This window comes from Zonotrichia leucophrys, chromosome 6 (assembly GCF_028769735.1).
Source record: "Zonotrichia leucophrys gambelii isolate GWCS_2022_RI chromosome 6, RI_Zleu_2.0, whole genome shotgun sequence".
NCBI classification, from domain to species: domain Eukaryota; kingdom Metazoa; phylum Chordata; class Aves; order Passeriformes; family Passerellidae; genus Zonotrichia; species Zonotrichia leucophrys.
The window spans coordinates 11,288,566-11,305,040 of record NC_088176.1 but is presented as its reverse complement, the minus strand read 5'-3'; the positions used below and the strand labels follow the sequence as shown (position 1 = coordinate 11,305,040).

The 16,475-nt window shown below is 41.9% G+C and overlaps 1 protein-coding gene across 1 annotated transcript in view; it reads left to right on the top strand.

Moving 5' to 3' along the window:
* Positions 1-16,475, top strand: part of SORCS3 (sortilin related VPS10 domain containing receptor 3) — a 263,805-nt gene that overhangs the window by 200,678 nt on the left and 46,652 nt on the right. Inside the window, exons 8-14 of the mRNA XM_064716259.1 lie at positions 318-407; positions 2,264-2,443; positions 4,229-4,375; positions 4,825-4,927; positions 7,277-7,353; positions 7,459-7,550; positions 10,598-10,705. Of these exons, the coding sequence (XP_064572329.1) occupies positions 318-407; positions 2,264-2,443; positions 4,229-4,375; positions 4,825-4,927; positions 7,277-7,353; positions 7,459-7,550; positions 10,598-10,705 (797 nt within the window). The remainder of the gene's footprint in view (positions 1-317; positions 408-2,263; positions 2,444-4,228; positions 4,376-4,824; positions 4,928-7,276; positions 7,354-7,458; positions 7,551-10,597; positions 10,706-16,475) is intronic.

Below are 16,475 nucleotides of genomic sequence, written 5' to 3'. Positions count from 1 at the left end.
TGCCCAAGGTAACTGAGCTGGACCATGTGATGAAACCAGATCCTCCTTTTTCTCCCACTCAGCACTTTTTCCCTGAGATGTTAAAATCACACAGGATTTGAATCCAGTGTGAAAATGGAAGGTTCAATAGCACAGCTTAAATAATTCTTCATCCCTCCCAGGTTTGTGGTTTCTTTGGAGTTACCCAGATGCCTTTAGGGACAGCTGTGCCTGCAATAGAAAATGTACCTGAAAGCAAGCTTGTCAAGCACTTTTAGAGGTGTCATCACAGAGTGTCTCAGAAGGGTCATCACTGACTTTCTTTGGTGTTTCCATAGGTGACAACTGGTGGAAGAGCAACGTACTATGTGTCATACAGACGGGAACCCTTTGCACAGATCAAATTACCCAAATACTCCCTTCCTAAGGTGAGTCCACCATTTGTGAACATAGACATGTGATATCTTGGGAAGCCACATATGTGAGGTTCCATAAAGTGAAGTGCCAGGTCCTTCACTTGGATCACAACAACCCCACACAGTGCTAGAGGCTGGGGGAAAAGGACCTGGGGGTGTTGGTTGACAGCAGCTGAACATGAGCCAGCAGCTCCTGAGGTAGCTAAGAAGGCAAATGATATCTTTGTATCAAAAATATTGTTGCCACCAGGACTAGGAAAATTACCTGTTATAATACAGATTTGTTGGTGGCCCTGGTTTAGAATTGGTGCATGCTATAAAATCAGGGGTACTTTTGTAATTTAAAGATCAGAAGTCCTTTAAGGCTAGGTGTCATGGAAAAGTCTTTGAGCCATGTAAAGGAGGATTGTTTATGCTGCCCTTGGTTACTAGAATGTTTTTGCTGTACAGTAATAACTATCTGTCACGTGCAGATTAATGAACTCTGCTGGAGTTGTACGTGTGTGAGGTTGGCACCAGGGTAATGCAATATTTCCACTGCAACTGGTAAAAACAGATGGAAGTCGTTGGGCATTTTGCTTTATTTTCCCACTGTTGGAATAGATTGGGTACCTCCTTAATCTTTAAGGAATTACAGCTCCTGGGCAAGAACAAGCCTCCTGATTTAGTCTTTCTTTGTTGAGGGAAATGGCAAATCTCCCACTGATTGTACTCACTGGGATAGAATTAGGCCCTCAAATGGTTTTTCTCCCCATCTCATGCCGATAGGATATGTTAGGTCTATTAGAAATAGTCCCATTTAATCAATCCTAACTTTTCATCTAGATACCTCACAGAAAAGATTAAGATGCCTCCTAGGCAGGATGAGGATATTGAGCTGATCTTCCTCCAGATATTCTTTCCTGAAATCAGGTCACTCCATCCTTTGGGAGACTTCCAGAATTATGATTTCTTGATGCAGAAAGAGTGCAAGGAATTAATCAAGGCCTCTTGGCCTCTAGAGAAAATTTAAATAGGTACAAATAGATAAATGGAGTCTCATATTACCACAGTCATTTTGCTTCTAGCTGAACCTGTGTCAGTTTGTTCAACAATGGTAGCAAGGATGAAGTGCTCCAATACTCATCACCACCCTGAAAGTAATTTCCATGAACCTGTTTTAAAATAATACCAAGAAAATACATGATCAGATCTCTTTGATATAAAAACTAAATGGGGAAAGCCTTGTTAGACGTTTTTTATCTTGGTCAGCAGCAGAAATCCAACAAAGGTTAGTGGGTGCATTATTTGATAGTCCCTATGTTGCGGGATAATTATCTCAGATAAACTCTCAATAGGAAAATATGTTATTAAAAATCACTATCAGCAGTAGCTCAAACTGATACCTATACCTCACCTTCAAATAAATGTGAACTCCAAGGTCTTTTTTATACCATCCCTTGCCAGTCGGAAGCACAAGCCCATTATTCCAGCATGAGAATGAAAATTATCACTGCTTTTAGCCTGGTGCCATATGATGCTTAGTGAATATGAAGACTCCAGGCTCCAAGGCTGTGAATCTTCCATGAGTAATAAAACTGACTTACCAATTTATAAATAAAAAATGAAACTGGATGAAATTCCTTGAAGGTACCAAAAATGAAGAAAGCAAAAACCCTTCGCCCAGCTGGTGATTATTTAAAAAGGGAAATGCAGAAAAGTCACAATGCTGGTAATTTATTGGCTTGCTCTAACAGAAAGTTGTTAAACATACCTATAATTCATGCTCCATCTCCATTCTTTCATAATTCATGGTAATTACTACATGTCCCGAAGGGCAGAGAAATACAGAGATCCTCAGTAACAGGCCTTTTGTCTTCTTTTAACAGGACATGCACATTATCAGCACAGATGAGAATCAGGTGTTTGCAGCTGTTCAAGAGTGGAACCAGAATGACACCTATAACCTGTACATCTCCGACACCCGAGGGGTCTACTTCACCCTGGCCTTGGAAAATGTGAAAAGCAGCCGAGGACTGGAGGGGAATATTGTCATTGACCTTTATGAGGTATGCAGTAAAGGTCACCCTGCAAGCAGCAGCAATGGCCTGCTAGTTCAAGCAAGTGTAAATCTCTTACCAACCTCCCAGGATTTTCATTTGATTTAGGATCACCCTGAGGCGTTTCCTGGACTTGATGCTGAGTTGATTCATGTGGGAATAGATGCAGTTATTCTGCTACAGGTGCAACAACTGGTTGGGTTCAAGTCAATGACTTGTTAGCTATGTGTCATTTCCAAAAGGGAAAACCATTATCATCCTAATGTGGATATCCATAGAAAGACTAAACACAACTTTTTTTTCCCCTTGGGCATCTAGAGACACCTGCTCACAGGCAGGGAGTCTGGACTGCACCTTCATGAGCACTGAACAGTTTGTAAACTACAACCAACAATTTGTAGGTGCCACTTGCCCAGAGATGACAGATGGACAACTTCTACCCCAAACTATCTTCCATCCTCATGCTTCTTCCAAGCCTGTCAGCCTTGGCCAGCAGCAGCAGTGCATTCAGAGCAGTTCCAGCTCCTGGTTTCTTCAGAGCATTCTGGTTTTGGTGTGTTATCATTTGTTATATGGAAGATCTGCTGAGATGCAGGGCTCAGTGCTTTGCCAGCAGCAAACAACTAATCAGTAGTAGTAATAGAAATGGTTGTAGGCTGATTACTGCTGTTACACAGAGAAAGTTCTTGCAGCTGCATGCAGAGGTTATGACTATACATTTTATTATTTCAGCCAAAATAATGCTCATTTAACAACATAATCAATTTGTTTATAAAAATCCAAGTGATATAAGTCAATGAGGGAAAACTCACAAATAACCCATTGATTAGTGTGAAGGACAGGGTTTATGTTTTTTCTTCTACTGGTAAAATATATTTTCCTGCCTCTGAAAAATTATATTTCTTTGCTGTGATGAACCAGCTGAAATTAACATGCATTGTCTCACATTCCCGGGCAAACCTGCATACTCCCCGCTGGTATATCATAGACTTTTCACTGTTAAATGCTAATAAATTTTTACAGAGTCATTTAAAGAGTAGTATCACTCCAGGGGCTTCAGAGTAGAAGGATTTGCATCCTGACAGTTGCCAGGAAGTTGCAGATTTGCAGAAAATTTCTTCTTCCTGTCTCACTTTCACAGCTGTGCAACAGAGACCAGACTCAACATGAAATCTTTTTGGGGATGTTTTGACAGGACCATATTCTGCTGGAATGGATTCTGCTGACAAAAATCAAAACATTTGAAACAACTGGCTTGATTTGTCAGAATTTGGATGTGGAAGGAAAGCAAAGAAATCAAGTTTGCAAAACATCAGTGTCACAGCATGTTCAGGATTCCCATCTTTTGTATTGATTTTTTTTTTTCTGGTACACAAAAAGATTCCACACTTTTTCTGATGTGATCTTCTTTCTCCCCTGTTTTGGCAGTCTGTGGAGGCAGTGGGACAGACCCCATCCTCAAGCTCACAGAGCTCAAGTGTGACCTGGTGCATGTTGCACCTTCAAGCCCATCATCAGCCTATCTGCAAGAATTCAATGAAATCCAAAAGTGGGCTGTTTTCCAGGGATTTGCTCTTTGACCATTCTTGTCTTTTTCTTCCAAGGAGAGAAACCACACAAGGCCTTTCAGCTTTGCAAGATATTCCTTTAGTGCCATTTGATGTTCTAAGATTTGACTGAGATGCCTTCCTTGCTTTTACAGAGGCTTTTCACTCCTGGGAGTGCTCAGATGGACATTGCTTTTGGCCTGTTCTTCCGATGTATTTTTTTTTCATCTCTCTCCCTTTTTCCTAGGTAGCAGGGATCAAAGGCATATTCCTGGCTAACAGGAAGGTGGATGACCAGATCAAGACTTTCATTACCTACAACAAAGGCAGAGACTGGCGTTTGCTACAGGCACCGGACACTGATCTAAGAGGGAATCCTGTACTTTGCCAGCTGGTGAGTGGCAGATCTTTTCCAAGGCACAACTGACTCCTTCAGAGCTGCTTATTGTAGTCACTAGGTTAACAAAACTCCCCATGTTTTCTCTCTTGACTTTCTGTGTGTTAAATGAATTCAGTAAGTTTCTTTATCTACAGCTTCATAGGTTTTAAGGGCAAATTCTGACCATCTTTCTTGATGTATTTAATAGAATTCAAGTCAGAATAAGAAAATTGCTGGGGAAAAGTGCTCTAAGTCAGGTTGTTGTTAAAACAAGGGCAGACATGCTTGTTTGTTGTGCAGAGTTCCTGCTTATCCATCAAAGGAACATGTGACCTATGTGTGCTAAGAGCAAAGGGTCATTTTCAGAAGGATCAGAGCATCTGTGTGCAGTCACCAAGGGTTCCTCTGATATTTAATTGGATGAATATTGAAGCTTCTGCCTTTTGTTTGTTTTCTGTCAACAGCCCTTCTGCTCACTGCACTTGCGCCTGCAGCTCTCAGAGAACCCGTACACTTCAGGGAGCATTTCCAGCAAAGAGACAGCTCCTGGGCTGCTGGTGGCCACAGGTGAGAACATCAGTGCTTCTCACTGCTCACCCATACCTTCCTGAGAGCCTGAGAGTGTATGAGGTATTCCCCATTGGTGTAAAACCTTTCAGCTCTGTTTCAGCAAGTGCTGAGCTAATTCACATTAACTCCCATTTGCTTTGGGCTAGGAGAAGGCATATGGCCCCAAGTTCAAAAAAGATTTCAGGTATTTGCTGCTCTACAATGACCCATTTGCAGATCTAAGCCCACACTTTCAGGGTGCCATTACCCAGTGGCATTACTTGATCCTCTCATGTTGTTACAACCACTGGACATGTCTGCCTGTTTGCTGCAGGGCCCACGCAGGAGATTGGTACCCAAGGGCTGCACTCCTAGGGGGTGTCAGTAAGTCCCACCTTTCAAGTAGCAAGCACAGGGTTGTCACAAAGCCTGTCAGGTGAAGCCTGGGCTTCCTGGGTGCCTGTCTTGTGCATGGCACCTGCTTTTAACTCTGCACTGCTGCAAGACAAGCAGCATTTAATCAACACTGCACAGGCCATTGGTGTTGTGGGCTGTTCTGCAAAATAGTGCTTTGGCAGGTTGTGGTGTTTAAATGACAGCCTGCTACAATACTTCATGGTGGCACTGGCAGAGCCACCGTAATTAATCCACAGGATGGATGGGGCTACCAACGACCCTCAGCTCTGTGGGAGCTGCTGGCTAACAAAGTGCTTCCTGAATGGCTGGTGCTATTGAAAGCTGGCCTCTGAGCCATGGAGGCAGTTCCTGTCTTTTCAAATGGAGCCTCTTACCAGCTCTCAAATATGTCTGAATAGCTTAACTGTTCTTTCTAAGGCTCTGTTTATCTCCTTGGTCCTGTTCAGCATAGCAGTGGCCTGCAAGTGTGGGCAGTTAGCATATTGTCTGCATGAATTTACACTACCTCCTCCAACCATTTTCATTCTCATGTCCTTCTGTGCTTCAGTGTATTTGCCAGACTAAGGCAGAACCTGAGACGGGTTCCCTTCATGACATTTATATCTCAACAAGGGAAATGCCATGTGATTTCCAGTTCACTGATCCAGGCCAAATGAAGTGAGATAATTTGGTTCAAACCTCCAGATATCCCCATGCATAGCCAAGTGGAGTCATCACTCCTGGCAGGTTGCACTTGCTAGATGGATGCTTAGGAGCAAGCCCTACTCATGATGCTGTAATTACAAAAGCTTTTTTTTTTTTTTTTTTTTAACCTTTTAGGAAGCAAATAGAGGCAGCAGGGCTGTGAGATTCTAGGCATTGATCTAAATTGTTAGTAAATTAGGTTCTTTTCAAACTGCCAGTGCATGGGATGAATGCTTTCCCAGTCTAACAATTAACCTTTAAAAGGCAGAATATAATTTCTGCCTTACTGCTTTGTAGATGAAAAAACCTTACCTGTTGGGAATATACACATCTGTTTCCACTAGCCAGTTTCTCAACAGCAGGAGCATCTTACCATGTTGCTGAATGTATTCAAGGATAGGCTTTGCAATTTTTTCTCACAAGTGTTTGCTGCTCAAACACTTCATTTACAGAGAGGCATTTCCAGCAATGATTGGAAACTTGGACACTTGGTACAGGACAGAGATTAGATTCCTGCAAATGAAAGAATTATATTTTATTGTCTAATTGTACAGCTGCTAAATCCTCTTGACTTGTTTGGGAGTTACATTTTGTGAGGTTTAAATGCATGCAGCTGAAATTAGAGGAAGAGAATGAAGGAAATAATGGAACAGCTTTGCACAGAAAGACAGAATGAAGTCATAACAACCAAATTACTGCCTTTTTACTCCCTTTCCTTGCCTCCATCTGTAAATCCATGTTTGAAAATTTGGAGTTTCCATTTTGGTGTTTAAAATATAATGATACAAAACTTACACTGCTACCTTTAAATCAGTGTCTAGTTCTTGAGGACTTCCACTCATTATAAGATACTGGGCTAAGAAGATCTTTGAACTGAAACAGTAGATTTATCCTCTTGAACCTGGATGTCCCTACAGACTGACCTTCTGTATGGTTGCCCACATCAGGTTTTCCTTACAGCCTTATCTAAAACAGTTGGTGACTCCTGCTGGTGTCAGGAAAAAAATTTGGTAGATGGACAGTATGATATTTCCTATATCCTGAACACTGATGAAAACACCCTTCTTGAGTTGCGCTGCCTCCCAGAGCCAGACTTTTTTGAAATAGCATTGACACAATAATGTGGTTAGTTGAATTCTGTGATGGTAACAGGGGAGTGTCAACCCATCTTAATTTCTAATTTTCCAGCATTAAATGTCAGAAATTTAATTAACATTTTCATTAGTGTGTTCATCCACAGAAGAATGTCTGACACTTGTGTTGCAGGCAATATTGGCTCTGAACTTTCCTACACGGAGGTTGGCGTATTCATCTCTTCTGATGGTGGCAATTCCTGGAGACAGGTATGTTTTGCACAGAAAAGGAAGGCACGGAGCCTTTTGCTGTTCTTCTGACTCTTTACTTCCCAGGGGAATGGAGCACTCATGCAGTACTTCCTTTGTTTGCAGATCTTTGAGGAGGAGTACAACGTTTGGTTTCTGGACTGGGGAGGAGCACTAGTGGCCATGAAACACACATCAGTGCCCATCCGGCACATGTGGTAAGGAAACTTGTTACCTTGAGGGGGTGCCAGAGTCTATAAAATGAGCAGGTGAAGTCATCTATGTTTTGCCCCCATTTTGGTTTCTTTGATGAATATTATGATTATTGCACCATTTTATAAATATAATGGCTCCATACATAATCACCTACATGTATGGGATTACTCTTTGCACTGGTAAGGTACTATGAGCCTCCAGGTGGGATTTCTTTCCTACAGACACACATATGCTAAGTTATCCTTTGGGTTTCAGGTATTTCTGACAGGATGTGTCTCTCGTTTCTACATTTTGTTTACAGAATTTAACATTAATCTGGTAAGACAGATAAAGGGAGGGAGAGGAGAGGGCAGTAGGTGTAGATAAGGACAACAGAGATATGTTGCTAACTCCTCTAGTATTTGACTATCAATTTCCAGAGATACTGTGGTGGCAACTGATTAGAGTTGGAGGTGAAATAGGGCAAAATGATTTCTCAGTTGAAGACACTGTTTTGCTATAAATGGGTTATAACAGCCTAAGCACTAAAGATACCACTCAAAATTATCCTCTTCTTAGCTCTTGCCCCTCTGACTCCTGCACCAGTTACACATTCTGAAATTCATAACTAAAACTGTTTACAGAAAATGGCTGTGTTAGTACCACTTTCAGTCTAGGGGCTTGATTGAAAGAGGGGCATATCTAAGGGACTGACCCACCCAGCTTCTAATGTTTAGAAGTGAATTAGTTAGAAATAGATTTCAGAAACAAGATGTGTTCCTGTATACAATATTGGGTTGTCTCTCAGCTTGATGGTCTATTACTTTATTCCTATTACATGTCTATTACTTTGCATGCAGAACAGGAAATGTGCTCTTCAGTCAAATAGAAAGAGAAAGCAATGGTGTTTGGCAGCAGTGATGAGGTGTTAAGGGCTCCTCTACCTGAGTCATTATTGTACAAAATCCTCCAGTGAAATTGCAGTCATTCCAAATCTGGACACCTCAAGACAGGTTGACTTCACCCATTTACATGCTCATGTTCTGCAGATGTACCTGAAGACATTAACAGCTACTTTTTCAATATAAAAAGCTTCTGGACTTAATGTTTCTGACCTGACAGATAACTCTGGGATGAATGCAACATAGATTTCTTTAAAAGTTTGAATATATTGCATTTGAGCCCATTTCTTTGCCACCTGAAGCAAAGAAATGACTGCTTTATTCACAGTGTGATAGTGGACTGTTAACCACGGGATATATTGGCTCCATAACTGGACACACAGAGGAGAGCAGTAACAGGGCAGACACCAAAGGATGAGCTGCAGACTCCAGTCTGTGCTGTGAATGTGTTGGGGTGTGACTGGAAGCCTCTGATGGGTAACTCAGTTGTCATGGCTATAATTGAAGTGCTCTCAGAAAAGAGGACATCAGGACCATGTCCCAGTCTTTAGATGAAACCAAGGATCAGTCAAGGAAGGAGAAGCTTGTGTTAGCCAAGGGTGGGTGTCACTGGCAGTGGGTGCATCAGACTGCAGCAAGTTGAGCTCTGGAAGTGTGAAAGGTGAGCCCCTTAAGGAAAAAGTTACAAGTCACATATTAACCATTAGTTACTGCATTATTCAAGCCAGGTGCAACTGTTTTAATTGTGTCTTTAATTTTGAAGGCTCTTCAGGCATAAAAAGCACGTTACTACAAGTGCCTGTACTTACATATTGGGAAAGATTTGGTCGCAGGTTGACTTTTCATAGGAGCTGACAGCTCAGTTCACCTTTGTTTGCAGAGGCTCATTTCAGATGCTCTCCTTTCACAATAAGTCTCCTGAAATGGTGTGTGCAGTTCTGAGTGCCCCACCTACTCTATTAAATGAGGAGTGATTTAGATTTGTTATCAATAAGTTCCTACAGGTTTCCTTCAAAACTGTACCCTTAGGGGCTTTGGAATTTGCTTCATATTGCTTCAGTAGGCACCTGTTTTATGGCCAGGAGTGGAATAGATTAAAGGGTACATGTAAATCCATTAGTTCTCAGGCTGAGACATTGTACAATAAGTTTCATGCTGGAGAAAAGAGGGGCGGATAATTGAAAAGCTGAGAGAACTTTAGCTAAGCTAATGAAGCATGCTGTTCCCCAGAAGTTGAAATGCTATTTGGAGAGATAAGCATGCAAGCAGAACGCATACAAATGCACAGGTGTATGGGAAGATACATGCATTTAAATAAATAGATTTAGGGAAGATAATCCTTCTGTGTGCGGTTGTGCTCCCAGAGTTCTGTCTTAGGTGTAAAGTTAAGTTAAAGTTAAGTTCCTATTCTTGCACAGGTACATTCTGAGACAGGGGAAGGTGTCTTGCTGAGTGACATGAGGGGCAGAGAGTTAGGGAATGGTGACTGCCAGTCTTGGCTTTCCACACCAGAGATCTGAGGTCGGTGTAACCCATGGTTTATAATACACACTACAGTGGCCTCCTGGTCCTTTGGTGGTGTGTCAGATATTGTCCTACCTGCTTGGAGCAGGGGGGATTCAGTGTCCACCAAGAGCCTCCCAGACAGATCCAGGTGCTCAGATGCCTGTGTGCACACACACATTCAGTGCTCCCCACTCCCACAAATAAGCTAAATCTGCCTTTAAGTACTCATAGGGCTAGAGAGATTGTAGCTAATTCCATATGGCATTGATACAGGGATGGGTCAAAATGTCCTGTGGTGGTGAAAGCAATTTTCATGCATTCAGGCCAGGGTTGCTTATGCTCTGAGTGGTGCTTCATGCCAGGTGCTATTCCAGACCCAGAAGCAGGTCTTGGCATAGCCTCTTGATCCCTTGAGGTCTGATGTACAGCTGCATAAAGTATATACATGCACTTATTGCCAGTATTTATGCTTTCTAAAGCTTTGATCTTTCAAAGTACATCAGGAACATGAATTTAGTGGGCTGGGAAATGGCAAAGATTGGTGCTTGTCTGTAAATCCAGCTGCTGGAGCTTGCAGACCAATGCAAGCCAACAGTTAATTGCTGCATTTGCTCTAGAGTAAGTCTTTTTATGTGTATAAATGTTGTCTGCTTCTATCCCAGGATAAGTTTCGATGAGGGAAGATCCTGGACTAAATACAGTTTCACATCAACACCACTTTTTGTGGATGGATCCCTTGTAGACCCTGGCATAGAGACCCAGATAATGACGTAAGTATAGCAGCCCCAGTTTTAAATTGTGATGGCAGAAGGGGTGTATGGAGATCCCCAAGTTCATGGTAACCTCATGATGTGCAATGCAGCATTGTGCAGCTGCACATGCAGTGTTTCATGAAGGCATTGTGCTGTTTTGTGGGTTTTGCTGGTGGCCAAGGGCCTGCCTGGCATGTTCTTGCATCATGTGGCAAAGAGATGATGGAGCCAAGCTCTTTCCAGCAGTGCTAAGAGCTATAGCAAGGAGGGAGGGTCCCAAGCTGAGGTCTGGGAGTTCACACAGAGCAGTAGATAGATCTGCTTCTCTGGAGAGAGGTGTAGCCTTGGTCAGGTTGCATGTAGTGACAACCAGAGATCCTTTCTCATAATTACTGCTGAGATTGCATTCCTTGGACCTGAAGGCCCAGGGACGGCTGTGCTCTTCAGAAGTCAGAGATCTGTATGGCTGTACCTCGTGCCAGTTCTGTGCTTGTTCCAGTTGTGTGACTTGACTGTCTTTTGAGATTGCTGGTGGGTAGGAATATACCCCAGCCTTGTTGCTTGCATTGTGGGCCATTGTACATCCAGTTTTAGCTCAAGATAAAAGTGTTGTCATTGTGCATATGCAGAGCTGAGCTCAGAATAACCTTCCTGTTCTGTGGTGTAGAATGGCTCAGCCATCCCATGGAAGGAAGGGCCTGGGCTGGCTCTGATGGTGCTGGGGGTAAGGCTGGTGGAACCAGTGGAGTGATGTTGGCCCAAGAACAGGCCAGGACTTGAGTTTAACAACCAGGAAAGGGAAGTTTTTAGGTTCAAAGGCATTTTTAAGTAGTCATCTGACTTCTTGCACAGAGCGGATCAGAGCACTGTGCTCTGGGGCTCTGAACAAAGCAAGGACAAGATGCACTGCCTGCATTGGTTTCAGAAATGCCTTCTTACCTGTGTGCCTTTGAACTGGCTGAAACAGCTTTCTGAAAAACATCAGAAAGCAAGGTGGTTAAGATGCCTTAGACTGAGGCATGCCTGTGAAGCATACCTACCCTGGCATGAAGAAGTGCCTTTGGTTAATCACATCAGATCACACTGTTGCACACCTCCAGTTCAGGGGAAGGACATTGATTATAAATTTCATCTTGCAGTCAATCTGCTTTTCTTCATCCGCACTTGAAGTTCCTGCACATTTTCACTGCTTGCAAGAGAAAAAGATTCAGGTCAAGTTTATTTTCTTCTAGGCTTCAGTCCATCTGCATACTTATACAGCATAAATGTGTGGGTGGAGCTCATTGCTGGTGTCACAAGTAGTGAGAAACTGAGTGCCATCAGTTTCTGAGGAAGTTGGAACAGGGTAATAGCTGTGTGTCTTAGACATTTCTGCTACTGATTTGAATGTATTCCAACTGTGTTGTGTGATTTGTGTTGTTATGCTTTTCAAAACCAGCTCTACATCAGCTTTACACAAGCAGAAGTGACCATGTGCCTATACTTGAAGTTGAGCTCAGCTGCAAGAGAGGAGCTGGGGGAAAATCATATTTTACTCTTCTAACAAATGGTCATTTGAACTGGCTTCTGTGCCATCTAAGCCATGGCAGAAGAAATTTTTGGTGCTGTAGCCTTGGAGGGCTCAGGAAAGCATAGCTGACTCCTGTGTAGCACATCCATATCCCCTGTGATAAACTGTCTTAGGAAGGACAGGCTAAGTAATTATGGTTGTACTTTACACAGCAGCACTCCTCTGCTTTATTCCCAAACAGTGCTGGAGCACAACAAGGCAGCCTCTCTGTCTGTCACAGACAGCTACTGAGATTTTATCAGAGTAGAGGTGGTGCCAGTTCCGGTGGCATTGCTCGCTTTTCCTTTATTCCAAAACAACGCCTTGGCTTTGACTTATTCTTCTTTTTTTTTTTTTTTCCCTTTTTTCAAAAAAGCAAGGTCCTTGTTTTGTAGAAGAATATATCTGTGCATCTCTTGCTTTGCTATCTGCAAACATTGCCCTGTTTTTGCAAAGAGCAAAACTGAACAGCATATGATATACCTGTGAGCCTTTTCAGGAGACTGTTGTGAGCATCCTGTTGGGAAAACACATATGCCAGTTCCCACCTAAAGATAAGAACCTGCAAGTCTCTTCACTCTGAGCATTTTTTCTGCAAATGCAATGACAATGTGTAATTTTCTGTGTTGTTTAATATGGTGTTTTTCTGTGAAATTCTTCATGCAATGTGTGCCACTTTCCTGCTGCACACATGTGCAGACACATGCACAGACATGTGCAGAGAGATAGATCGGAACTCACATAAATGTGCACATCAGCACCTTCATTGAAATCAGTGGAGCTAATCAGTTGCAACTAGCTGTGGATTTAGGTCATTTGCTTTATAAATCAATGCAGTTTTCTTTTGAGATGAAAAATGCATTATAAATCTAAGGTTATTGTTATTTATATTTCTGTAGTCTTCTGGTGGAGAATGTAGGAAGTGAGTTATCTTCCTGAATATTGTGTACTAGGTTTGTTGAGAACTTTTTCTTTTGAAATCTTTGCAGGCATATTACCATTATTATTGCCATTGCTATTGTTATTGTTATTGTCTTTATTATTACTGTCATCATTAGCAGTTTTAAAAACCATTCTTAATAGTCTGTAAAAGCCACACAAGGAAATTTCACATGACACTGGCAATGAATGTTTTGAGAAATTTCGATCCACGAAAGGAACTGAGGAGGAAAGAGGCTATTTATAAAGCTGTATGCAAACCATTTCTATACAAACCACTTAGGTGCTTCTCCCAATGAGAATTTTAGTGAACTCCTCTATAAGGGCAGTGTAGGGTGATGCTGAGCTTGTGTAAGCTTTGGCTGAGAAGAAATCAATGTATTTCTATTGCTATTTGCCACCCCTGAAAAAAGATTACACATGGTGGTTTGGAGGTGCTTGGAATTCATGTTTGTGGGTAGAAACCCCAAAGATTACAAGAAGCTGATGGGAGGAGCACAACAGTCTGGGATTTGCATCCCAAACTGATAATGGGGTCAGTGAGAGCTCTTAGGTTTCAACCAGCACTGAGGCAGAGAGACAAAGGCTGTGATTATATCTGTGTGTTGCCAAACTGGGTAGGTTAGTGGCTTTTAAAAGTTTGTCTCTCATCCCTGAAAATGCAGAATACTACATCTAGTGGTCTCAGCTGATTCCTCTTAGAAAAAATTTCTTCCATAGATTAGCATCAAAGTATTCTGTGTTCACCCATTTAAAAAAAATAATATTCTGAGGGGAATGTGTATACATAGTCATTATACTCCAACTATTATTAAAATATTGCATTATTAACAATATTTTCATAATACTATTTTATTAAAATCAATATATCAGTAGAATGACTTTCCTAACCTTCATTTTGCGCCACATGCCGTGAGAGGCTCTCTGGGCTGCTGAAAGGAGCAACCCTTTGTGCCATTTCAATAGCTAGTAAGTTAGCTTTTTCCATATCTGTCTTTATTTTATGAGTATCCTAGGCTTTCTGAATCCTCTGTGCTTTGTGCTGTGTATGCTTGTCCTAAACACTCCTAAAAAACTTGTCAGTATGGTAACATCGGTAATTTGCTTTATGAAGGGGCTTTATTAGATTCTGAATATCTAAGAATAGTCTGAATTGGGAGCTGCTTTAGTGGGGTGTTGGACAGGATGTCTTGCAGAGGTCTGTTCCAACCTAAATGATTCTATGATTTTTAAATTTTGTATGACTATAATGCTGCAAGAATTAATTATTTGTTTACAAGCTGGGGGGGCTCAGTTAAAAACGTGGTTTTGTGATGCACAGGGAAGTATCATGAGACTGTTTGAGCTGGTCTGCCTTGAATGCTGCCTAACCAAAGTAAATCCACTGTCCTTCCTCCAGTCCCGGCTGATCATCATCTGCAGTTTTGTTGTTGCTTTAACACCTCTCTCATCTGACAAGAGAGTCAGTTCAGCTCCTTTAGTGCAGAGCTTTGTACCAAAGCACATTGTGGTGCTTGGTGCAGGTGTGGGGAAAAGACTGCAGAACACACAGGAAAATAAATGCATAAGGGTGGTGGCTTAGACATGTTCTCATATGAATGCCTAGAATGCACTAGGCTTTTTGAAACTTTCTTAAATTCTGTGCTGTACCTCTCACTGTTAACTAGTGTATCTTTTAATGATGTCATGTTCTGATGGGTCAGATCTAAATTTCTGGATTGACAAGCCATAGGCACAGAGTGTTGCTTGGCTGACACTGTCAAAGAAAGAAAAGGAATCACACTGCATTCCCCTTCTAGTCAGTTGTGGTATATCCAAACTAGTTTCTACCATTCAAATCAGAGACAAGATGTTGTCATGGGTCCAGAGAAGGGCTTTATGCTGTTCCAGCTCTGACTTATAATTGTTACCCCTGCCACTTCATCTCCTGTGCTAAGCATCTCTCCAAACCTGTTTTAAGAGGAACAACCTTTTTGCTTCACAGCCCTGCATCATTTTAGTAGACTCCTTATGTGTGTATGTGTGCAGACACTCATTTCCAGATGGGGATCATTAAGTTCCTCTGTACTGATAAATAAATATTTATGTAGACACACCCACGTGTGTGTATATAAATTTCTGTGTAGTTCTATGCATGTGAACTTAATGATCCCTATACATGTGTGTATGCATAATTGAGCTTTAATATTTGCAGTGAACTGAAAGTTGGTCTGTCAACACTGCTGTGACTGCTGCCCTTGGCTATGTGTGTTAGGAAATGTTCCTGGTTCTAAATGAATAGGGTACAAGTCCTGGCCCTTTCCAGCACCTTCTTGTTTATGTGGCCATGCAGCCTTATGAGAGATGAAATGGGAATAACTCTTTCTTTCCAGGAGACCCATAAAATTACTGGCAATTCATCACTGGGTGGCAGAAGAGTGAGGAAGAATGAATAAGTAATTGAGAGATGTTGGAAATGTTGAGATGGGTGCCAGGGGAGGTTTGAGGTGAGGAAAAAAATATTAAGAGCACAGGCCACACTGGTGTCAAACCAGAAGTCCCTCTATTTCAGTTCCATGTTCCAAATGTGGCAAGTACAGGATGCTAAAACTGTATGTATTATACTAAATTATACTAAAAATATGATTATCTTATATACTTCTCACATTTATAGAGATTAACAAATAAGGAATTTTCTTGGCCAAACATGGTATTCTTTGTATTTCTAAGATATTAATGAGTTTTCCTATTTTTGAGAGTTTTCCTTCTAAATACTTTGAAAAGGTTTTTAGCAGTCCCCTTATCCTGTGGCCAGGAGTTCCATGAGTTACTCTTATTCTGAAGAACTGATTGTGGGAGACATCAGCAAAGCAGATACAGGTATGAAGGCAATGTGGACAGATTCTGATTCACAATCAGCAGAGATTCAGCAAACTGAGTATGAGAAAAGGACAACAGCTCCCAGGTCCAAGCTCCCACTGAGTTCAAAGTTACATGGGAGCCAGGAGTAATTTTCCTGTCTTTTTCTGATAAGGTGATTATCATCTTTTCTCTTCAAGCAAGGCAACATCCGCTGCCTTTTGTTCAAGTCTTGCTGTTACATTAAATGCTAATACAGGAAAGAAAATTACCAGCTGACACAGTGTCCTTGAAGCATTCTGCCCCTTTGCCTAGGGGTAGGGAGCCATGGATTTGCCACCTACTGAGAAAAATCAGGGTGGAACAGTGATAGAAAACAGTGCCTTTGCTGGGATGAGGTCAGAGGAGCTTGTGCTCTTCCCTTGGTGCCAGGGGAGTGGCTCCCCTGGCACCTTGTGGCAC